This window comes from Schistocerca gregaria, chromosome 2 (genome assembly GCF_023897955.1).
Source record: "Schistocerca gregaria isolate iqSchGreg1 chromosome 2, iqSchGreg1.2, whole genome shotgun sequence".
Taxonomy (NCBI): Eukaryota; Metazoa; Arthropoda; class Insecta; order Orthoptera; family Acrididae; genus Schistocerca; species Schistocerca gregaria.
The window spans coordinates 182,494,223-182,519,975 of NC_064921.1; the positions used below are offsets into that span (position 1 = coordinate 182,494,223).

Genomic DNA, 25,753 nt, shown 5'->3' on the forward strand with positions numbered 1-25,753 from the left:
GTTAGATGACGATCAGTTTGTCTTTAGGTAAAGGTACCAGAGAGGCAGTTGCGGCATTGCTACTGATAATGGAAGCATGATTAAAGAAAAACAAAGACAGATTCATAGGATTCGTCGACCTGGAAAAAGCGTTCTGCGATGTGAAATGGTGCAAGGAGTACAAGATTCTGAGAAAAATGGGAGTAAACTATCGGGTGAGATGGGTAATACACAATAGGTACAAGAGCCAAGAGGGAACAATACGAGTGGACAACGAAGGATAAAGTTCTCAGGTTACAAAGGGTGTGAGAAAGGGATGTAGTCTTTCGCCCCTACAGTCTGTACATCTAAGAAGCAATAACGGAAATAAAACAAAGGTTCAGGAATGGGATTAAACTTCAAGGTGAAAGGATATCATGATACAATTCGCTGATGACATTGCTATCCTGAGTGAAATTGAAGAGGGATTATAAGATCTGATAAATGTAGTGAACAGTGAAATGAGTACAGAATACGGACTGACAGTAAATCTAAGAAAGACGAAAGTAATGAAAAGAAGGAGAAATGAGAACAGCGAGGAACTGAATGTTAGGATTGATGGTCACGAAGTAGATGAAGGTAAAAGCAATGACGGACGGAGGAAGGAGGACATCAGAAGCAGCCTAGCAGAGGAAAAAAGCGGATTTCTGGCCAAGAGAAATCTATTAGTATCAAATATAGGTCTTAATTTGAGGAAGAATATTCTGAGAATATACGTTTGGAGCACAGCAGTCTATGGTAGTGAAGCATGAACTTTGGGAAAACTAGAACAGAAGAGAATCGAAGCATTTGAGATATGGTGTTATAGACGAATGTTGAAAATTAGGTGGACTGGTAAGGTAAGGAATGAGGAGGTTCTGCGCAGAGCCGGAGAGGAAAGGAATATGTGTACAACGCTGATCAGGAGAAAGTGCAAGATGATAGAACATCTGTTAAGACTTCAGGAAATGTTTTCCATGGACAGGGAACTGTAGCGGGCAAAAACTGTAGAGGAAGACAGAGATTGGAATGCGTCCAGCAAATAATTGAAGGCGTAGTTTGCAAGTGCCACTGTGAGATGAAGAGGTTGGCATAAGAGAGGAATTTGTGGTGGGCCGCATCAAACCAGTCAGAAGACTGATGACTCAAAAATAATAAAGTACATCAAGCTAGCAACAACCACTGCTAACGTTAATAAAGAAATTAAACAAAATATTTGAAAAATAAAAATCAGTTCAAATGTTCAAATGTGTGTGAAATCTTATGGGACTTAACTGCTAAGGTCATCAGTCCCGAAGCTTACACACTACTTAACCTAAAGTATCCAAAGAACAAACACACCCATTAAAAATCAGTTTAACACATAATAAAGCGAATTGTCTTAAGGTACGTTTATAACCTCCATCTTACATTAGTAGGTGTGCTACTGGCAGGATTTTTGCAATTCCTATCTCCTTGCGATATAAAAAGGGAAAATGAAATAACAGAACTTCTTCAAATTCTTGTCATTTATGATAGCCTTTAGATGTTGCGACTTAACATAAGTAACTTGCTGTCAACAATAAATCGAAGGACTTTACTAATAAAAACAAAGATGAGTCACGGTAGGTCATAAAATGTTGCTAACATAGTTGTGAGTTGCATGGTTCTGTTGTTCAGGAACACTAACGTGACATTGATTGATAAATGTATCGGCTAAGTGCTGCAGAAATTGAAAAGCTTCATTTGAAATTCACCTTAGACGTCAGCAGGCCGTTCAGAAATGAGATTGTGCCAGGCTGTCACGTCAGCTGCTGAGAGGGAATTTGTACACCCACGTTAGCGACATACGCACAAACACGACCTACTATTGATTCGAAATACGTAGTAACGCATTCCTGGTTCTCAGACAGCAGCACAGTTTCCGAATAGTGACGACGTGCTGCAGATATCCTGATGCTGATGCCGAAATTTGACATTAATGCTAGCAAGATTTCGTTTAACATTAAGAATTTAACACCCAACTGGTATTTCACAAGGGTATGACGATGAAGTTCCGTGTCGGCTCCCAATCCTTATGGAGAATATGGTGGGTGTTTGGGCTCGCGCCATTTCCTAAAGCAAGTACATATGAGAACTGCTGCAAAAAGTGGGAGAAGACTTTGTGCAAGAAATTTATGACTGTCTCTGTCTTCTGGTTCCTAGTAATACTTGTCCAGACGCTTGGAAATTTTTACACTAATATAACGCTATATCGTACCATTTCAGAGCTCATAACACTCACTTACATCATCACAGATATGCTATCGTCTTTGAAAATGCTGTTGACGATGATGATATGCATCGTGACAGGAGCCCATGAGCTACGGCGATATAGTAAAGAGCTGAAGCATGCCGATGAGCTCATGATACAGAAGAACACAGAAAACGCCAAGATGACGGGAACTTTTCTGTTAGTTGTCCATCTGACATGTCTTGTTGCCGTGCTCGCCACTATAGATCAAAACTCGAATGGTTTCTGTGATTACCTGGAAGTCACATTCTCACTGTTCTTCGACTACATGATGACTCTCCAGTTCGCTGTGCTGGAACTAGAGATGTGGATGAGATTCTGCTCTCTGAATGCCCGTCTTCAAGAAGCAGTTCCAGTGCACCTGACGCCTCTGTCTCGGGAAGCGGCTTCCCAGCTGACGTCCCCAAGGAGACTTCGCCAGCTATTGGAATCCTACACGTCACTGTGCCGAGGAGCAAAACATCTGCAGAACCACTTTGGAGCACCTGTGGCGGTCACCGTGGCGCAGTCGGTGTGGTGTTCCACTTGCAGCGCTTACGAAGTGCTACTGATACAGCTGCGGCCTCAGTGGGCCCGGAAGTTGCCACTCAGCCCCTCTGTCTGCAATTCACTGATGTTTCTCGCGTCGCACTGGCTGCGACTCACCACATTGGCGTTGTCTTGTGCAGCGGTGGAGCACGCAGCGGCGACTACTGGCGAACTCCTGTTGTCGGCTTCTGTGACGTCTGGAGGCCGATGTGCTGAACTGGAGAGTTTCTTGCCATTCATCATACATGGCCCACGACTGCGTTTCTCAGCTGCTGGGTTCTTTACAGTTGACCGTCGCCTGCTAGTGTCTGCATTAGCCATTGTTGTAACTTACGTTGTTATCTTGGGACAGCTCACACCTATACAGTGAACAGGTATAAATGTTACTAAACAATGTAGAATATCTGTGGATAAAATTTTCGTTATCCTCTTAGAGAGTACACAGGTAGCTTTCAAGCTCTCATAGATGATGAATAAGTTGTACTTAGCAGCCTTGTAACTTCTACTGCTTACATACACTTACGAGCCAAAACATTATGATCACTGCCCAACTCGAGGTTGTATTCTGCCCGGTGATGCAGTAAGAGAAGTATTTGAGCCGAACAGACATGAAAGGGAAATCATTATAGTGATGATGAGTGGATCAGATAAGGAAATTTCTCGACTTAGGCGACCTTCACAAAAGTCAGACTGTTGTGGCTCAGTGCCGGGAGTGAGAATGTCGGAAACGGCGAAGACGGTTGGCTGTTCGCATGCTACTGTCGTGAGCGTCCATGGAAAGTGATTGAAGAACGTTGAAACCACGGGTATGCGACAAGAAATTGGACGTCCATACCTCATCACAGAATATAGTAATCGGAGGCTTGCCCACTCTCTTGATTACTACCAACAGGGTGGAATTATCTCAAAGACGTAAGCTAATGGAGACATTGGCGTAATTAGTGATCACTGACTCCTTCCTAACAGTGAGAGACATGACCAGGAAAACGTATCCCCTTGCTTTTATGGCCTTTGCAATGCAGTGGATAGGCGACGAATCGTGGCAGGTCTAATGACAGCGTACAGTGCTGGTGCAAGCACATGTGTTTTGAAGCACACCGTCCGATTACACTGGGCATGGTATCATCGAAATTGGATCACTTGCCAATGGAATCGTGTTGCCCGGTAGGACGAACCCCTTTCATTTGTAACCCAGGCCGATGGTCACGTCCAGATAATCCGTCACCCAGGTGAACTGATGCTCGAAACATACCAAGGACACAAGCCTGTCGGAGCATAATTATGTTATGGGGGATCTTCATCTGGGCTTCCAATGGACCTGCGGCAGTAATCGAGGGCACCATGACAGCTGTTGGCTACGTGAACATTATTAGAGACCACTTGTAACACCCTTACGCTTGAGGTACCCTCAACAGAGATGGCATCTTCCAGCAGGATAACTGCCTGTGCCAGAAGGCTAGAATCGTACTGGAATGGTTGAGGAGCGCGACAGTGAACTCACGTTGATGTCTTGCTCATCACGTTCGTGATATCTGAATCCGGTGAAACCGAATTTGGACGATATCGGGCGCCACTTCGAGCTCACAGAGCAGCCACCTGTAAATTACTGGAAGTGTGTGACCTGTGCGTATCCATCTGATGCCACAAAACTCTGGAAACCTATCCTAAATCCACGCGGAATCGCTGCGGCATTGCGTTTCGGAAGAGGACCAACATGCTTTAAGTAGGTGCTCATGATGTTTCGGACCATCAGCGTATGTCATGGCAGCTATGTTTATGAGCGTATATTGGTGTGTGTGAGTTATAGTCGCTTGTATGAGCAGTGTGATGGGAAGACATGGGGACACGACAGAATATCAGGTAAGAGTCACCATGGTTGAGCATGGCCATGACCAGATCGTCCATTAAGTTTCCTAATTTGTGGGTTCACCGTATGGACTGTCCAATATATCTACAAGGAACGGTTTGTATAATTCGTCTTTATCTTCAATCAGAGTATAAAAGATTCGTTGCATTTGATTACTACCAAGAGGGTGGAATTATCTATGACGTAAGCTAATGGAGACATTGGCGTAATTAGTGATCACTGACTCCTTGCTAACAGTGAGAGACATAACCAGGAAACCGTATCTCCTTGCTTTTATGGCCTTTGCAATGCAATGGTTCTATATAGAATATAGGACTTGTATGATAAATTCAGAACAAGTACAGGTTCAAATATTGACCATGCGATGCACATTCAAGGCTGCTACAGTGGTGGCCAAACTATAACATCGCCATATGAGCAACATTGCTCACTCTCACAATAAGCTGCAAAAGTATTTAAAACTCGATGTTAGGAGAATCGATCATTATAAAATTGAAGATAATAATCTCTTTGTTGTTCATGTTATTAAGGTAAGAAGTAGAGATCTTAGATTAGGTATACTTTTCCTTCCAGTTGATCCATAGTGAGGAGATCCTTCAGCATGTACAACATGTCAGAAGTACGAGAATGCACAATAAATATTTGCAAAGAAAAACACATACGAGTTTGCTAATGTACCTTCCACAGATCCCAAGTGGAATGATCGTAATGCATGTGGAATGCGCCAAACAATTTAAAATCATTATTAATTTATGAAGTAATAAACACTGATGATCATAATTATTTAACAACACTTAATTTCAATGCTCACATTACTGCACTGCTGTTGTTCAGATGTTTGTACGAAACCTAGAATGTAACCATCTCGTACTAGCCACACGAACAGGAGGAGTACTAGTAAGAATCATACAGGAAGGTGAGTTTGATTCCTACATGTCTTTAAAACAATATCACAGAAGTTATTCATAGTTTACACACTTTACAAATGTTTGTGGCATTATTTGAGCGTTGGTAAACAGTGTGAGTCAAGTAAGATGTAACACCCCTTTATTTAGCTAAACGCGGTTTCCGGCACATCTTAGAGCGTGGAGGGCACGTGTGGTTTTGGTTAATGTTTTTAACGCTGGTATCATCTGAGATATTACAGTAAGTTCATTTTTAATGCAATTTTAGACTTTTTATAACTCCATTCGATAGCCGCTGAGAAGAAAATTAGTGATGTAGCCTTTGGTAGTGTTGACATTGAAACTTTTCGTAAAGAAATTTGAGAAATGTCCTAGAATTTGAGAGCACGTCGGCCGGAAACGGTATTTGCGATACAAATATTGCGAAGCAGGCTTCTCCGACCAGTCTGCGTAGTTCAAAAACGTATGGTAAGCCTGGGCTAAAGGATAAATACTTATTTCTCCTTCAACCAACTTACGACCTAGACGCAGGTTTACCTTTGTAATTTGTGTGTAGAAATACGACGTAGGCTAGGCTCTAGCGTATTACAAAGGGCTTAGGAAAACTATTTCACATTTGTGTATCCTCCCAGATTTACGTGGGTTGAAAAGGAGGAATCAACTGTTCAGTCTTCAAAAATAAAGACATCATATACGGTGCAAAAAGCAACTATTCTATTAAACAACTAACTCTTAAATGGAAGATTTGAACTGTCTTTTCCTGTACGTGGCTGTGTGCATCTTATAGGTAAAACACATGCTCTCGGATGACTTTTCCTACCTACACTACTGTAAATTATATCACATGGGGTACATTCGTTGAACTAAATATTTTATTAAAAACACTTTGGTCACCAGTTGTACAACGCAAAATACGTTATCTTCTTGACGAAACGTCGTCTCAAGCTGACTGTCAGCGCATATGACAGCGCTACTAGCTAAGTGCAATACACACGGTCGGCTTATCTGACACTTCAATGCAATTTCGTGCACAGGTAAATGAAATACGCAAATTCCCAACTCTGATTTGGTACCCACAAAAACCTTACATCATAAATTTTATCTTCCAAAAAATAACGTCATCCTTCATTGAAGCTTGTGTTCAAAGTTTTAACGTTCGAAAGGACGATGAACAGATTTAATCACAGTGGATGATATAGTAGAGCATGCACTGGCGATTCGAAGAATCATATCGTCTAACGTAGTTGGGGTTTCGTCATAGGCTTCGTCATTCAGGCTCCCAAAAGACATAAATCAAGGAGTCATGTCTCTGGCCTCGCAGGCTATTTGATATTATTTCATCCCGTCTAACTTTCAGGAAAGTTCTCATTCAGTATGTGGAGGAGTGAGCTGGACAACCGTCGTGTTGCAGTCACATACACTGCCGAATATCCAGCGGTACTTCTTCTAGAAGAACCGGCAGAATATTATACAGAAAGTGTGCTTACCAATGTGCATTAAGAACCCCTACGGTGAAATAAGATCCTGCAGCGTAATTTCCTATGAAGTTGCACCATGCGTTTACGCTCTACGGCTGTTGATGTTGCACCTGACGAAGCCAGTGTGGATTTTTCGCTGCCCAGTAATGCCGTACTAAGCAAATTTACTTCAGTGTGGATGGTAAATGTTGCTTGTTTAGTAAAGAGCAAACGTAAATTTACATCAGCTCCGATACTAAATGTTGCTTCTTTGGTAAAGTGCATACACTGTATAAATTTAGGGTTGTCTCTCATTAGATGAAGGGTTCAAATGGTTCAAATTGTTGTGAGCACTTTGGGACTTAACATCTGAGGTCATCCGCCCCATAGAACATAGAACTACTTAAACCTAATTAACCTAAGGACATCACACACATCCATGTCCGAGGGGGGATTCGAACTTGCCACCGCAGCGGTCGAACGGTTCCAGACTGAAGCGCCTAGAAGCGCTCGGCCACTCCAGCCGGACTGCTGAAGGGAAAACTGACCAAATCGTGTACGACGTTCGATATCATGCTCGTCCATTGCCTGAAAAGATACAGGTAGTCTGTCGAATGACGCTCGTCTGGATGATTCCACATTCCTTGGCAATATATCTCGGACCACTGTGAGGATTCACTAGTGTCGCATCTACAAGAGCTTCTTCGTTTTCTGTGTCAGTTGCAGTCTTCTTTCTTGTACTCTTTTTGACGTTCAGGCAACCTGTTCGCACTAGCGGCTTAATAATTCTTGCAGTTGCTTGGCGCGTCAGACATTGACAATCCTGATAGAAAGCTTTATACTGCTGTACTATTTTAAGTCATTTGTTTAGCATTCACTGTATAAAAATAGTATATCCAACTTCTTCTCATTGGTGTACGTGTCTGCACAGAACGAAAGTTGAAGCAGAAATTAGCGGCCTGTAATACAGTCAAGTAAACAAGAAAATACGTTGACATTCTGATACAGTGTAGCACGAAAGCTCCGCTTTGCTGTTTTTGCTCCGCTAATGCCGATTCCGACCACTGTGCTTTCAAATTCTAGGAAACATCTGGAATTTTTCCCCAACAGAACTCAACACCAACATTAACAAACGCTATATCTCTGTGTCTTCACAAGAGCTGTCGAATGCAGTTATAAAAAGTACAGGGTTCCACTTAAGAAAAAGTACTTGCTTCAGTATCTCCGTTGATACCAGCGCTAAACACATTAATCAAACAACAGAATAGGTGCCTCTCGAAGCTCTAAAATTTGCCAAAACCAGGGCATTTCGATATGTGTAACCGTTGATGAAATAAAAGGTGTGTTAGGTCTTACGTTACTCAACCTATATATTTGTGTGTGTGTGGTTTTGTTCCATTATGTGTACCATTTCCAAATATGTAATATGGTAGAAGAACAGTGGTCGTAAAAAGATCCTAACGTACACGAATCAGAGATCAGTGTCCCCCCTACTCCATGATAATCAGTTTGAAACTCAACATTAATTGGTGTTGTCCACGAATCCAAGTCCATCTGAAACCGTTTCCGACGGAACACTGCGAAATGAACTGCATAAAATGGCCATGCAAAGTCAGGTACTTCGCAAAAGTTCGGTGTTTACTGAGGTGATTCCCAAATAACCACCTGAGGTCTGCCACAACGTATCAAGTTCACTCTCTGTTTTCCTTTTTACTCTCTTCTGTCATCATTATTAAGAATATCACTATAACTAGCGGAAGATGATCTCGGAACAGAGTATGAGTATTGTGTGGGATGCAGGAAGGCTACATTTGCTTTGTGGTCAGAGAGGAGGAAATTAAGGACAATTTCTTAAAACATAGAAGTCGAAACTATTAAAAAACTGTGTTTTTCAAACATTAAACCAACTCTAATATTATCATTTTATAGAAGATATCTACCACCTGTTTGTAAGACTGTATGAGAATTTTACATACTATTGTGCTGTCTGCTAAACAATGTTCAGCATGTTCACAGGAGTTTTTGACCTTCCCTGAAACCACGAGAAAAACATAAATGTAATGTTACTGAAAGGTGTCAAACCCGAGAGCCATTTGGAATTTTCATTTGGAGGGAGACAAATGGGGAATAGTGAAATAGTTTAGAATTTTCACGATAAATGACACTCCATACGCTTGTTACTTATGATTGTCTGTTATATTTTGTGGGCTACTTCAACATGATACCGAACTGGTACGTCTAGGTGTTCGGTGGAGCGAACGACGATCTCGCCATGCGATGATCGCAATATTTTTTTTTCTGGGGGCAGCTCCTACCCACAGAAGACTATAATAAGCCAAACGCGCTCTGCAAACGCTGTTTCCTTACTTGTCGTGTGTTTATGTGGAAAATGGACGTAGCAGAATGATAACTGCTAACATGCTAATCGTATTAACGACAGGTATCTTCATTCAACAGCCGTTACCTGTGCTCCCCGGCTGTTGCATTGAGTGGCACCTTGCATCAAAATACTCGAGCTGAGAGACCCATTCTCCTTGTAGCTTAATCTTTTTTATTGCCTGGGATGCGTGGTATGGTATCTGGTTTCCTAATCGTTCTATAGCAATTACAAGAGTTGTTATATAAAATACATGCACGTATTTGATAGTAACAAAAATACATGCACTTATTTGATACTAATACAGAAATACGTGCAACCACATATCCATTATTTCACTTTTAAAAGCATGTTTTGCTTCTGCTTGTTTACTCTTTTGTCCTCCAAGCTACTGGACACCTCTATGCTTTCCTGTTCGTTGCCTGTACTGTTCCGCCTTCTCTTCAGTTGTACTCTCCCTGCCTGTTTTATCCAATCAGAGAAGTTACATCATCTAAGGGTATTGGATACCTCATCAACGATACTTGAACCTGGCTACCACTATGCCATCCAGCTACTAGTTAAATCCGTTAGTAACATTAGTCTTGCTAACTAGTTTCATGTCCATTATATTTGTTAGGACATTTCGTCAACATTATGACTAGAAAGCCAGTTAGCACGTGCAACCTAGGGTGGGGTGGGGTGGGGGGGGGGAGGATAGGGGGGGGGGATGCGGAATGTGCACCACGGAGAAATTATTCGAATGGGATGGAAATGAGTAAATGGAACGTACATGTACAAACAAACAAATCATTACAGTTTCAGAAAAGTAGGTTGATTTAGTCAACTGATGGAGCGCCAAAGCTGAGCAAGTAAGTGACTTGATGGTCCACCTCTGGCCCTTATGCAAGCAGTTATTCGGCGTGGCATTGATTGATAGGGTTGTTGGATGTCCTCCTGAGGCATACCAAGCCAAATTTTGTTCAACTGGAGCTTTAGTTCGTTCAAACCTGAGATGGTTGGAGGAACCTTCCCATAGTGCTCCAAACGTTTCCGGCTGGGGAGAGAACAGGCGACCATGGTGGCAAAGGCACGGTTTGGCAAGCAGCAGAAACTCTCGCTATGTGCAGGCGGGCATAATATTGCTGAAATGTAAATCAACGATGACTTGCCATGAAGGGCAACAAAACGAGGCGTAGAATACCATCGACTTTACGCCGTGTGTAATGGTGCGGGAGATGACAGCCAAAAGGAACCTGCTACGCAATGAAATTGTACCTCGAACCATTACTCCTGGTTGTCGGACCGTGTGGGGATGACAAGTAGTTTGGTGTCCCACTGCTGTCTGGGGGTCTCCAGATATTTCTTCTCTGGTTGTTGTTGTTGTTGTTGTTGTTGTTGCTGTGGTCTTCATTCCTGAGACTGGTTTGATGCAGATCTCTATGCTACTCTATCCTGTGCAAGCTTCTTCATCTCCCAGTCCTTACTGCAACCTACATCCTTCTGAATCTGCTTAGTGTATTTATCTCTTGGTCTCCCTCTACGATTTTTACCCTCCACGCTGCCCTCCAATCCTAAATTTGTGATCCCTTGATGCCTCAGAACATGTCCTACCAAACGGTCCCTTCTTCTTGTCAAGTTGTGCCCCAACTCCTCTTATCCCCTATTCTATTCAATACCTCCTCAATAGTTACGTGATATACCAATCTAATCTTCAGCATTCTTCTGTAGCGCCATATTTCGAAATCTTCTCTTCTCTTCTCTTCTTGTCCAAACTATTTATCGTCCATGTTTCACTTCCCAAATAGCAAAACTCCTTTACTACTTTCTCATTTCCTAATCTAATTCCCTCAGCATCACCCGACATAATTACATTACATTCCATTATTCTTGTTTTGCTTTTGTTGATGTTCATCTCATATCCTTCTTTCAAGACACTGTACATTCTGTTCAACTGCTCTTCCAAGTCCTTTTCGGTCTCTGACAGAAATACAATGCCATCGGCGAACCTCAAAGTTTTTATTTCTTCTCCATGGATTTTAATACCTACTCTGAATTTTTCTGTTGTTTCCTTTACTGCATGCTCAATATACACATTTAATAAAATCGGGGAGAGGCTACAAACCTATCTCACTCCCTTCCCAACCACTGCTTCCATTTCATGCCCCTCGACCCTTATAATTGCCATCTGGTTTCTGTACAAACTGCAAATAGCCTTTCGCGCCCGGTATTTCACCCCTGCCACCTTTAGAATCTGAAAGAGAGTATTACAATCAACATTGTCAAAAGCTTTCTCTAAGTCTACAAATTCTAGAAACGTAGGTTTGCCTTTCCTTAATCTTTGTTCTAAGATAAGGTGTAAGGTCAGTATTGCCTTACGTGTTCCAACATTTCTACGGAATCCAAACTGATCTTCCCCGAGGTCGACTTCTACCAGTTTTTCCATTCGTCTGTAAAGAATTCGAGTTAGAATTTTCTAGCTGTGACTTATTAAACTGATAGTTCAGTAATTTTCACGTCTTTCAATACCTGCTTTCTTTGGGATTGGAATTATTATATTCTTCTTGAAGTCTGAGGGTATTTCACCTGTGTCATACATCATGCTCACCAGACGGTAGAGTTTTGTTAGGACTGGCTCTCCCAAGGCTGTCAGTAGTTCTAATGGAATGTTGTCTACTCCGGGGGCCTTGTTTCGACTCAGGTTTTCAGTGCTCTGTCAAACTCTTCACGTGGTATCGTATCGTATCTCCCATCTTCATCTACATCCTCTTCCATTTCCATAATATTGTCCTCAAGTACATCGCCCTTGTATAGACCCTCTATATACTCCTTCCACCTATCTGCTTTCCCTTCTTTGGTTAGAACTGGGTTTCCATCTGAGCTCTTGATATTCATACAAGTGGTTCTCTTTTCTCAAAAGGTCTCTTTAATTGTCATGTAGGCAGTATCTATGTTACCCCTAGTGAGATAAGCCTCTACATCCTTACATTTGTTCCCTAGCCATCCCTGCTTAGCAGTTTTGCATTTACTGTCGATCTCATTTTTGAGACGTTTGTATTCCTTTTTGCCTGCTACATTTACTGCATTTTTATATTTTCTCCTTTCATCAATTAAATTCAATATTTCTTCTGTTACCCAAGGATTTCTACCAGCCCTCGTCTTTTTACCTACTTGATCGTCTGCTGCCTTCACTACTTCATTCCTCAAAGCTATCCATTCTTTTTCTACTGTACTTCTTTCCCCCATTCATGTCAATTGTTCCCTTATTCTCTCCCTGAAACTCTCGACAACCTCTGGTTTAGTCAGTTTATACACGTCCCATCTCCTTAAATACCCACCTTTTTGTAGTTTCTTAAGTTTTAATCTACAGATCATAATCAATAGATTGTTGTCAGAGTCCACATCCGCCCCTGGAAATGTCTTACAATTTAAACCTGGTTCCTAAATCTCTGTCTTGCCATTATATAATCTATCTGATACCTTTTAGTGTCTCCAATGTTCTTCCATGTATACAACCTTCTTTCATGATTCTTGAACCACGTGTTAGCTGTGATTAATTTATGCTCTGTGCAAAATTCTACCAGACGGCTTCCTCTTTCATTTGTTACCCCCAATCCGTATTCACCTACTATGTTTCCTTCTCTCCCTTTTCCTACTCTCGAATTCCAGTCATCCATAACTATTAAATTTTCCTCTCCCTTGACTACCTGAACAATTTCTTCTATCCCATCATACATTTCATCAATTTCTTCATCGACTGCAGAGCTAGTTGGCATATAAACTTGTATTACTGTAGTGAGCATGGGCTTCGTGTCTATCTTGGCAACAATAATGCGTTCACTATGCTGTTTGTAGTAGATTAACCTCACTCCCATTTTTATTCATTATTAAACCTACTCCAGCATCACCCCTATTTGGTTTTGTATTTATAACCCTGTATTCACCTGACCAAAAGTCTTGTTCTTCCTGCCACCGAACTTCGCTAATTCCCGCTATATCTAATTTTAACCTATCCATTTCCCTTCTTAAATTTTCTAATTTACCTGCCCGATTAAGGGATCTGACATTCCACGCTTCGATCCGTAGAACGCCAGTTTTCCTTCTCCTGATAACGACGTCCTCCTGAGTAGTCCCCTCCCGGAGATCCGAATGTGGGAGTATTTTACCTCCGGAATACTTTACCCAAGAGGAGCTTCTCTGGTTAATGGGGTTGAATTCGAAAAAGTACTCATCACTGAAGACACTTCCATTCTAGTGACTGAGATTTCAGGCTGGACGCGTCCCAGATAGTGGTGGAGTGCCATCGCATTTCAGAGCAGGATGGCTTTGATTTCTCATCCGTGGCGCCTTGAAGCGCAGCAGTACGTCGACGATATTCTCCATACTGTTTCGTTGCCGTTCATCGCCTGCCATCCTGTGCTTACATATGAGCAAGATAATGCCCACCTGCTCTCGGCGAGAGGTTCTACTGTTTGTCTTCGTGCTTTTCAAACCCTACCTTGGCCAGCAAGTTCGCCATATCTCTCCCTGACTGAGGATTTTTGCAGCGCTAAAAGCAGCGTCCTCCAACCAGCTTGGGATTTGAAGATATAATTCGTCATCTGGACAGAATGTGGCACAATATCCCTCACGAGGACATCCAGAAACTCTGTCTATCAATGCCAAGACGAATTTCTGCTTGCGTAAGTGTTAGAGGTGGAATAACACGGTATTGCCTTGCTCAATTTGAGAAGCTCTTTCTCTTGAAATAATCATCCAATTCTTTTCTGAAACTGTAATCATTTGTTTGGCTGTACATGTACATCACATATTCCGATGTCCGTCCCACTCGGATAATTATTTACCTAACAGTGTTACTATTTGTATCATCATCACCACCATCAGCAGGTTACAACCGACAGCCGTTATTGAATGTACTATGTATGCTTAATATCTCTAAGTTGATTAGACTTATAGTTTTTTACGGTCTTTGACAAATACTTAATTTTATCATTACTGATCAAGACTGTTACTGAAATGTCTGATCGCTAATTATTAGGTTCAACACTAAAACACGTATGATATGTATAGTTCAAGAAACTGCTGTTTGTACAGCGTCATTAGGCTGATTAAAATTATAAATTTAAAAAACTAAACATAGACCTGGAATCGAACTCTTAGATAAGATTATTCTCAGGTACATTGCCATATGCTTGAACTGCGCAGTACATGTACACAGTATTGAATGAATGTACTTGCTATACATGTGGTTACAGTGTTGCCAAACTGTCTTCCATATACGTCTATTTTGCACCGAAAAGTGGCACGGGACGAAATTTTGTGACAGACTTTTTTTTATGTTAGTCGGCCAAAAATCGTGTTGTGGTGTTCGGGTGAGCGAATTTTTGATCACCCAGTCTTTCAGGACATACTTAGATTCATGTAATCTTTAAGGAGCAGTGCCCTATTGTTCTGTAGTCTGTAGCATACAATCTTCAACCAGAAAAAGTTGATACTGTAATATATGCTTACTTCTCCATCAACATCTGCAGCAGAGCGTTGATTAATCGAAACAGTTTGCATCTGCCGGCCGGTGTGGCCGACCAGTTCTAGGCACTTCAGTCTGGAACCGTGTGACCGATACTGTCGCAGGTTCGAATCTTGCCTCGGGCATGGATGTGTGTGATGTCCTTATGTTAGTTAGGTTTAAATAGTTCTACGTTCCAGAGGACTGGTGACCGCAGATGTTGAGTCCCATAGTGCTCAGAGTCATTTTGAACAGTTTGTATCTAACGGAAATAAAATAACCAATTTTTTGGATAAGCGAATGTTTACGAAAAACAAGTGTACCACTAACACGTGAGCGATATGAAACAAATACATAGGTATTGTATTAAATACCAAACTACATTCATTTCACATCTAAAACTGCCACGTTAATCGAGAGCGCTAGTGCGCTGCTTCGTGGACTCGGGTAGGCGGGCTGGTCCCGGATCGAATCCTCCCTGTGGATTAACGACGACGGTCGGTGTGACGGCCAGCATGGATGTAGTTGTTAGGCGGTTTTTCACATCCCCTAGGTGAATACTGGGCTGGTCCCCACGTCTTGCCTCAGTTACGTAGCTCACAGTCATCTGACCAGTTTCGCACTACTCCATGGATTACACTAGTCGCAGGCAGTTGGGGTACACTAATTCCGTTTCGGGGGGTATGGGATGGAGGCAGGAAGGACATCCAGTCACCCCTTAATCTAACATTGCCAAATCTGATTTACCATGACGACCCTGCGTCTGGTGGTAAGAAGGCACAAGCGAAAGAAAGAAAGAAAGAAAGAAAGAAAGAAAGAATATATTTCTCGTGTACTGCAGATAATATACATAGCTCATAAAAAGTAGTCATTTACTATTAAAGTGACCTTAAAGTTTACGAAAAGACTCCAAAAGTGACTTACGCTTTACAGCGGATACACGCTTTCTTGCCGCTGAATCTCACACACGTCTTAAACACAGCAGCTGACAATGTCACGCTGGTAATGTTTCTCAAACAACTTAACTGCCATCTCAAGGCAGTGGAAATACTCATCAATGAACGGTTATTTTACAATACTGTTGTCTCTAGGCTCTTCCTCGTCGTCGCAAGGGTCTCTGTCATCGATGACGCTAGCAATGACTTCGTCGTCCGCCAGTAACTGATGACCACGGTCATCGGCAGCACATCAGCCAGTCATGAATGTTTTCCGCTCACATCCTTCCCTTTCTGGGGCTTCTTTAATCAGCCCTGCCATTTATGACAAAAACTGGCTATTCGGTGGGACTTCTGTTGCAGTAACAAGCTCATCTGTTGGAAGGGTAGGAGTCCTTCACAATAGCGCAAGCTTTTGTTGTCATATATACAGCATCTTTCCCAATAATTTCGATGTACTTTTCACAAACTGTATTTGCTTCACATCCTTCCCCAATCAGAACCATACTAAGAAATGTCTTTGTTTAATACCGACTGAAGCTTTCAATGATCTCTGATATATCAGTTGGACGAGTGGAGTAACCTTGGGAGCCGAAGACCAAATTTAAACTTTCCAATTTGTTTATACATTGAAAAGTTTGACGTATGACTTGGAGCGGTATCAATTAGTAACAACGTTTTGAGAATTACTAGTTGTATGTTGACAGCAGGAATAAATTCAGTGCCATAGCATTCTGAGAAAATGTTTGAATCCACCCTCGAATCCATTCGATTCTTGTAGGTGACCGACAATTCTTTCAGTCCCATAAAGCACCGCAGATTCCGTAAGATCCCTACGATCAACAAGGGTAGCCTATTCGTTGGAGTAGCAGTTACGCAAAGCATAGCAGTGATAGGAGGACTGTATGATTCATGATCAGGTTCTGACATTTCTTCCTCGTACACTGGGGTTATGTTAGTATTTTCTTAGGACCAAACGAGTTTCGTCTGAGTTGCAGAAATCTTTTTTTTGTAGCCCTCCCTATTTATCACATTAAAAAAAATCTTTTAAAATGTTCAGCTGCTTCAGTATAAGCCGACTTTCTCGCATTGAGTGTCCAGTTTCCTAATTGTGAGCGTAGATATGAAACACATAAGGTAGTCTGTAGTCGCTTAAAACTCATTCTTACCCTGTAATTTCTTATTCGTGTCATGCGCTTTTTCACAAATAAAATGATCTCTAATTTACTGTGCTTCACGATCCTGCGTGAACCGTATGTAAACTGCAGTATTTAAATGCAGGTTTTCTGCATTTTTAAAAGTTTTCTGTGTGAAGTTCCGTCTTCACAGTGTAGATGACTTGCAAATTTTGTTATGTTATCCCTGTTATTTCTTAATATCCGATATAGTGGCACGTTCAACTCCATATTCCCTAACAAAATTTGTTTCTCTAACACCGTTCTTCAGTTGGTCTAATACTTTACGTGAACAACGCTTTTATGATTATTAGCCATTGTGAATGGTAGAACTAGAGCACGATGGTACAAGTGAAGGCTCACACGCCGATGACGAATGAAGAAGGCTGATTGGGGGGAAGGGACCAAACAGCGAGGTCATCGGTCACATCGGGTTAGGGAAGGATGAGGGAGGAAGTCGGCCGTGCCCTTTCAAAGGAACCATCCCGGCATGTGCGTGAAGCGATTTAGGAAAATCATGGAAAATCTAAATCAAGATGGCCGGACGCGGGATTCAACCGTCGTCCTCCAGAATTCGACAAGTGAAGACTAGAGGACGTATTTGCACATTGTTGGCAGAGAGAGAGAAAGTGATGGACCGGCAAACCACAAGAAGCCGCTAGCGGAATGGTATGGCACGATAACTTGAAACTGATGTCTGGAATACTTTCGGTTAACCGATGTTTCGGTTGATCGATATTCGGATAATCTATCGTCTACAGCAAATACGCAGTCCACAAGCCACCAAACAATACATGGCAGAAGGCACTTTTGAACCGCTGCTGGTCATTCCCTTTCCATTTCCACTCCCAAATGGAGCAATAGGAAAAGGTTTGCGTATTTGCTTTCTTACAGGCCCCAATTTAGTTGTTATTAACGGTCTTACGTCAGATGTGCGTTAGTGGTAGCAGGATAATTTTGCAGCCAGTGGCAAGAACAGGGTGCCGACAATTTCTCAACAGTGCTTCACGAAAACAATGTCATCTTCCATATCTTCCATGCAAAAATTCCAATTTGTGTTCACAGAGCATAATCGGGTGCACATTAAACCTACCGGTAAGTAATTCATCAACATGCCTCCGAATTTTTTCGATCTCTTCTATTAATCTGACCAATTGTGGACCCCAAAGTATCAAGCAATACTCTAGAATATGTAGCTCATGCTTTTTATACACAGTCTCATAACTCAGGGTCCTATGGAATGAGTAGAAGGATATAAAAGGAGCAGAATATCGAAACATATTGACAACTTTGTTCTCACTCACCTTGAAAATAAAGTAAATACACGTCATGAGACATCACACACGTCCTTTACTTGGTTGTCAGTGTAACACCATAAAGTGAGTTTGCATCTGCGAAAAGGATGCTAGAAGAGGTAGAAAGCTCAAGACGAGGGTTAGTCGGGCAATATTATCTTGTAGTTCAGTTTCTGTGCGACCTTTAGTTTGTATGAATGGGAGTGCCAGTTACCACGGATGTAGAGCCGCAGGGAACGATCTTACGTTATCTCCTAGGCACGTCTGGAAGGGGAACGACGAGGACTTGATAGGAGTACGTCTAGCATCTTGTCCGCAGCTCGTTGTCTCGCGGTCGCGTTCTCGCTTCCCGAGCACGGGGTCCCGGGTTCGATTCCCGGCGGGGTCAGGAATTTTCACCTGCCTCGAGATGACCGGGTGTGTGTGTTGTCATTTCATCATCACTCATGAAAGTGGCGAAATAGGACTGAGCGAAGATTGGGAATTTGTACGGGCGCTGATAACCGCGCAGTTGAGCGTTCCACAAACCAAACATCATCGTCATCATCACTTCTTGCGTCTTCTACAGTCGCTGGCTGGTCCTCTGTGTCGTTCTTCTTGTCTACAGATGATGCAGTAGTCCTGAATTGTAGCATCTACCGTACAATTGCCCTATGACCCAAGACACTGTCATGTCGTTTTGAATTAAAATTGCGACGGGAGAGTCGTCGAACTGTGTTGCGAGACTCGCTATTACTGAAAAACTCCTCGGTGGTCACTGCATGAAGCTCTAACTTCCGCAAGGTGATAATTACAAAATGATGGTAGCTATTCCTCAACACAGAACCCATATACGTATTTTGCGATGGCACAAGACCGATGTACTACGAGTCAAAAAGCACTACTCGTTCTGCCAGACCCTGTAGATGTCTTTTCTAGATTTCGCCCAACAAACCGAGGTCGGCCTTTCACCTTCCAAACAACAGACTTTATGAGCTTTTTCTATTTCATATAGCCCTTCAACGTCACTTCTAGATACATAATTAATATCTCTATGTTATTCAGCTGTATTCGAAGACTGAATAATCTGCCTTACCTTACATTTCTCTAAATTCTGCCTTCAGGTTTGTAGGATTACTCAACCTTCAGTCATTTTAATCCAGATAGTGTGGCAAAATTGCAAAGAATGGCCCACTAACCTCCGTGTCAATATAAATTGTAGTAGCTTTTTCTACCACGTGGCTTACGATGAAGTTCATTCCTCAAAAAGCAGTAACGTTACTAAAAAAGGAATTATTACAAGGTGGAATTTTATTTACTGCATGCTTTGTGTGTCAGCACAACAGAGATACAATTATATCATTGTAAAGCTTTTGAGCCAGTAACATCATATAACTTACTAGAACAATAGTGTGGCATGGTATCAAGTGAAATGAATAAGGGAGACAAATCATGATCTTCATATTTAGAGGAGTGGTATGTTCAGTATATTCTGCGGTAATTCCTCTTTCTACATGTTTTACATGTCTCATGTAGGGCTCATGAAAACAGGAACAGACAGATTAACTGCGTTGCACCTGGTGAGCTAGGGGTAAAGTGCATGTCTGAACACCGAAAAGTATGGGATCAAATCCCTTTCGCACCAGCGAATATTTTAGTCAGATTTTAATGTACCCTTCAGCTTTCAGTTACGTAAAGTTTCACCAGGAACGACACATGGTTCGCATTCCACGTTAAATAGTAGGTCCTCTTATCTGGCACAATGTACCCGATGGATTACAGATCAACATGACGTCCAGTTGAAGGTCATGCACCAAGACGTTGGTCACATGATATTATACATACTAAATTTACACAGGTATGCAAATGGCCGTTCCCCCTTATTGCAGTACTGAAGAATGTAAGACCAGCAGTAGGCTGCTCCCGCATAAAGTGGTTAAGAAATGCAATGCCTAGAGGCTTTCGTTTTGTACGAGCATAAACTGTAGCTCAATTTCCAGCTACATCCATCGTTAAAGGCCCATAATCTACAAAATTTGAAAGTAGCGTGGGAGACCATCTGGTGATTTGAGGATTTGTGTCCGCCTATGAAACGTTCAAGTAGGAAAATCGCAGAGAAGCATGTATCGAGTTTCCAGTCTACGATCAGCTCATGCTTTTAACAAGCGACAGATGAACTATTCAATGCAAACTGTACGACTTAATTCTCGGTAGCACTTGAAATCATAATCTTCCTTCCACTGCTAAAGTCACTGCACTTCATTTAGTTACAGTTTCGTTGTATTCGTCCTCCGAGAGTTGATGGCCTTTCTGGGTAACTATTGCGTTTGGAAGGAATAGGAAGAACCAACTATTAAGTTGTAGCTGAAAGATGAACCGTGACGTTAGCTGATGTAGCTGAAATGATAAATAACTGAATCTATGCATACTGTAACTGGGGTGTCCTAGATCGATTACAACTTGAAATTTATTTCTCCAGTTGCCGTTACCCCACAATGTATCTTCATTAATATAAGCAATTCTGTACGTCTTCACTATTAATTCGGATAGGATTTACCAACCTGGAATGGTAAAAGTAGAACTACTTACGAGCAACATACCGCACACAGAGCAAAAGGAATCCAAAATATAAAACTGTTTCAACTATAAGCTTAAAAGTCTGAGCCATGAATATTCAGAATGTTAGTATAGAAATTAATAAATTCATTTCCGAACAATGCGTTAATATATCCTTTTAGGAGTCAATAATTACTTTGTTTTCACCTCTTGTAAATGAGCCTCAGTTACTTTTAGAAAAAACTGGTCTCCAATAGTAAAACATCTCATACGAGTTCGTATAATCCTAAACAAAAGGAGTGAAATAGAAAAACTAAATAAGAGACCATTTAACATGTTAGTACTAAAGCTTGCTTCGCTGATACTTGTATCCATCACACTTAAAACAAAGAGTTTCTATAGCTACACCATGTGAAAATAAATTAAAATGATCGAGACTGGTACAACAATGACATCAATCTGACCAGGCTGTTTGTATACACGACTGTAAGACGAGAAAGATATTAAGCAAAATATATTCTGCCTTCCTTAAGTCATGCTTTATTGCAACCAAATATTTTATAGTTTTAATGGCAATGGATTGGGTAACGAAGCACAGTTTTTTTATTTGAGGTAAAGAACCATCAGCAGTCACATCAAGTAACTGTCTGACGATATCAGTGTTACATGTTCAACTGATTTCCTAGCGATTCTGATTCTTTCCGAAATATAATGAGAAAGAAATTAATCTACAGTATTCGACTTAATTACTGCGTTCCTCAACGGGAATATAGTGGCTTGCTGCCGCAGTAAATATGAATTCACTGTCAGTAATGTATTGCTGTGATAATGAGGCTTCGCTCTTGACACCAAAAGGAAACGAATGGCTTGAATGACCGTTACTGTTTGTAGCTCATCTTTCGGTGGTATCCAGTTATAGAAGTTTCAGGCTAATGATAATGACATTAAAAACTTCATTTGCAATTCACTTGAATGCCTTCAGGTCATTAGAAAATAAGATGGCATGGAATTGTCACCCCTGTGTTGGACTAGGAAACTTCTCTTACGTCAGATCCATTCCTGCAAACACCACATCAATTAATTTTAATTGCACGTTAGTATTTTCGTGGCACACAGAAGTGGCACCAGTTGGAAATTATACAGACATCAGTTACGCCCTGCTAAATCTTCATTACTACAACGGTCTAACTGAATCCCAGTAAGTTGTAAGACATAACATTAAAGACTACGCCAGTACTTCGCAAGAATAGCTGGATGTAGTTACATATTGGCCACGATGTATTATATGTATTGATTGTGGTGTATGGATTATCGCCATTTTCGGTGGAAAGCAAAAAGATCTGCTGGCAGATTCAAGAGAGGACTACCTTGAAGAAAATAATGACTCCGTCTACTGTATGGTTCATCATTATTGTAATTTCCAAAATAGAGACTGTCTCCTCAAATGTGACATTATATCGATCCATTTCAGAGCTTATAACACTCAGATACATTGTCACAGATTTTCTGCCAGCATTGAAAGCGAGATGGGAATATGCACTGTCACTGGCCTACAAGAGATGCATCACTACATAGAAGGAATGAAGTATGCAGATACCAAGCTACTGTCCAAGAAAAGATAACATGAGAAAATGCAGGGTGGTTTTCTACCAGCTGCCAATACGGCATTTACAAGTAGCTGTCATAGTCACTAGTGCATGAAACTCTAGAACACCCAGAAGACTTACTCTCCATTTTCTTCGACTCCCTGTTGACGTCGCAGTTAGTTAGCTATGCTGAAACTAGAGCTGTGGGTGGGGTTTCGTTTTCTAAGAGATACACTTACGAAGGAAGTTCCAGTGCCATTCACACAATCGACCCTGGAAGGAGATTCGCCATCGCCGTCTCCCTGCAGACTGCACCAGCTGTTGGAGGCGTACATTTCCCTCAGACGCGCAGCGCAGCAGCTGCAGAGCCACTTCGGTGCACACGTGGCTGTCAGCGTGGCGCAGTCGGTGTGTTGTTCCACTTGCGGCGCCTACGAAGTGTTACTGACGCAGCTGCGGCCTCAGTGGGCCGCACAGCTGTCACACAGCCCCTCGGTGGGCAACTCCCTCATGTGGCTCGCCTACCACTGGCTCCGTCTGACCACGGTTTCACTAACCTGCGATGCAGTCGAGCACGCGGCGGCGAATACCAGCGAACTCGTCCTGAGGGCCGCCGTGGCGTCTGAGGGCCACTGTGCTGACCTGGAGTCTTTCTGGTTCTCGTCACACACGGGCCACCACTCCATTTCTCCGCAGCCGGATTCTGCATCGTCAACCGACGCCTACTAGTCTCAGCAGTAGCTATTGTCGTTACTATCATCATCTTGGGACAAGTAACCCCTAAGCAGTGAAAAAGTGTTAAGTTTTATTTCTTTTCTTCTGAAGTTCGAGCATCACCAAATATTTACCTGTTTAAATACCAAATTTCCCTCAGTCTTCTTTGCCTTGAATTTCTTACCGATTTATTACTTATGATCTTGACACACTGTCTCCTACCTTGTTGATATTAACTTCTTCTGTTCTGTGAATTTTTTATCTTAGTCCGTAAATTTTCAGTTTACTCCAAATTTCATTCCTATTTGTGTCTAGCATACAATAATCTTTCACCTGTCTGAGGGTTTTATATTTCTGTTACAGTAATTCTGATCTCTTTCATTGCTTGAGACACGTAACTCATATCCAGATTATAGCAAAGGAATAGCGATTTTATTATTAAACATCAATTCTGTCTGTTTGCAGCTTTTGTTTTCGGACATGTATGTATTGTGCCCCATATGTTTCGGAATTGGGTTTGTTTCACTCACCTATTCTTATCATAAGCGCGTATTATGTACCAAAATAGATAGCCTACTTGACTACTTAATGTGTTGCTATCAATGGTTTATTTTATAATGCTGTTACTTCCCATAATGTCAGTGGTTTAGCTTTTCCCGCTGATGTGGTGAAGCTATATTCTCCAGGAACTGTGATTTGCAGGGAAATAATGCTTTTACAACAGTTTGTTTTGCCAAAATAACAACATAATCTCTGTGTACTTCATTACTTTAAATTCAGCTTTCCTTCCCTGTTTCAAGACTCATGTGTACTAGAAATCAATGTGATGAACACTCATTTAAGTGACCTCTTCTTAGTAGAGTCTGTGTCAAATTGCCATTTACTTTTAGGCCGATGGTAGTACCTTTCTGCATCTTTCACATCATCATTGAAATATAAAGGATAACCGCCCTTTCCAATAGATTCTAAAGACCTTTTGCTGTTAAAATTGTTAAAAGTGTTCAAGGTTCATGAATGCAATTTTTCCCAATAAATTAACACATTTATAGAGTCTCTTGTAAATCTTCATTTTCGCTAGTGTGTTCGTAATTTATACAAGAAGTCTTAAGGCACTTTTGTCAGTTTGTTTTGCAAAATCCTGCCATCAGATTGTCTGCATAGTCCAGCTCGCTGATCCCCTGGTAATATTCATTGGTTCCTTTATACTGACATTTGGTTTTCTTTTCTCTGTTACCTGACTTTGAACTTGGAGTTCATATCAAATAGAATTTAAATAATTTTATCAAACTGAAAAGTAATATCAACCTATCACATTCTTAATGACCATTAGTTGATACATTTAAACCGAGCATGTTTCACTGTTTGCAGACTTCTGCAACTTATTGTCCTCTATTCTGTAACAAAATCATGCATTGCTTTCAAGCCCATCTCCTCATTTTTATTTTTATTTGTTCGTGACTTCATACCACAACGACTTGTAATGAATTATTCATTAAATTTATTCCATATTTTTGCAACTGTTTCTCTCTTACTGATTTACGAGCATTTGCTACGTTCTATAAGCTAATATTCAAATCTTGGCAGCTATACACTTTTATTGAGTTTCCCATGATACTTTACTAAGTTCATTTATTTTCTATTTAAAAATCTAACTTTTAAAATTAATTGTTATGATATTTAAAATGAGATTCTTGATTCTGCCTAACAAACTCATATCTTATTGTATCAAAAACATTAAATGAATATTAATAAATATTTTCTTGTTTATTACATCTACCTCATTAGCCTGTTTGTTGACTGAAACTGTTCCTAGTCACCAAAATAGTGATCATCGTTTTTAAACTTTAAAGCTCGTAATGACACTGGTTTCTGTCCCATCCTTATAGAGTTATTGGCATCATTTGCGGTTGCCTTTCACCAGGATGCTGGAGGAAAGCAGATACGAGAGACCATTTCACAGGCTAATAATCACCCCCACCTCGAATGTGGCTGAAAAATGTTGTCTGAATTCGAGTTAAGAGGTGCTGTGAAGCAAGGTCTGTTGGATAATTCCTCTTCTTTCGTAGTGACATGCCATGTCTTTCATAGTTTGAAATAACATATTTCTAACAACTGAGCTGTAACTCACAAAAATCGTCTCGTTACTGACATTCAGATGTGAAAGAACAGTTTTTGAAGTTAGTAAGCAACTCAAACCAACCGTGATTAAAGAACATATTCATTTCTGTACGACCAACTAGTGTCTTCAGTTGAGAGACACCTTTAAAATGCTCCATTTGTCACAGTAGCATGGTGATCTCTTGGGCATCAGTCCTAGAGGTGACTGACTGAACTCTTATAATCGACTAAGATGGACTGGTTGTTTGTTCTTACCCGATGCCTGCCATCTACTAGTGTGGTCGTGACATATCTTTGTCAGAACATGTGCGTTATGACGAAGATCGAGAAAGAGTTCTCGATGTGCACCTTTTAACTGTGCATTGGCCTTAAATTTTGTTAACCACGTTTGTATCTTACGCAGGAATGTATTTAGGTCACATTCTGTAGTACATTAAATAGATGTATCAAGAGGTCACTGAATTCTGATGAGAAATCTTATGGAACTGAAATTAGACACATTTAGAT

General features: G+C 41.2%; 1 protein-coding gene across 1 annotated transcript; it reads left to right on the plus strand.

Moving 5' to 3' along the window:
- Positions 1-2,306: 2,306 nt before the first annotated feature.
- On the plus strand, positions 2,307-3,167 carry LOC126335689 (uncharacterized). The gene has a single exon (XM_049999147.1). It carries the CDS (start codon positions 2,307-2,309, stop codon positions 3,165-3,167), a length of 861 nt encoding a protein of 286 aa, XP_049855104.1.
- Positions 3,168-25,753: the final 22,586 nt, after the last annotated feature.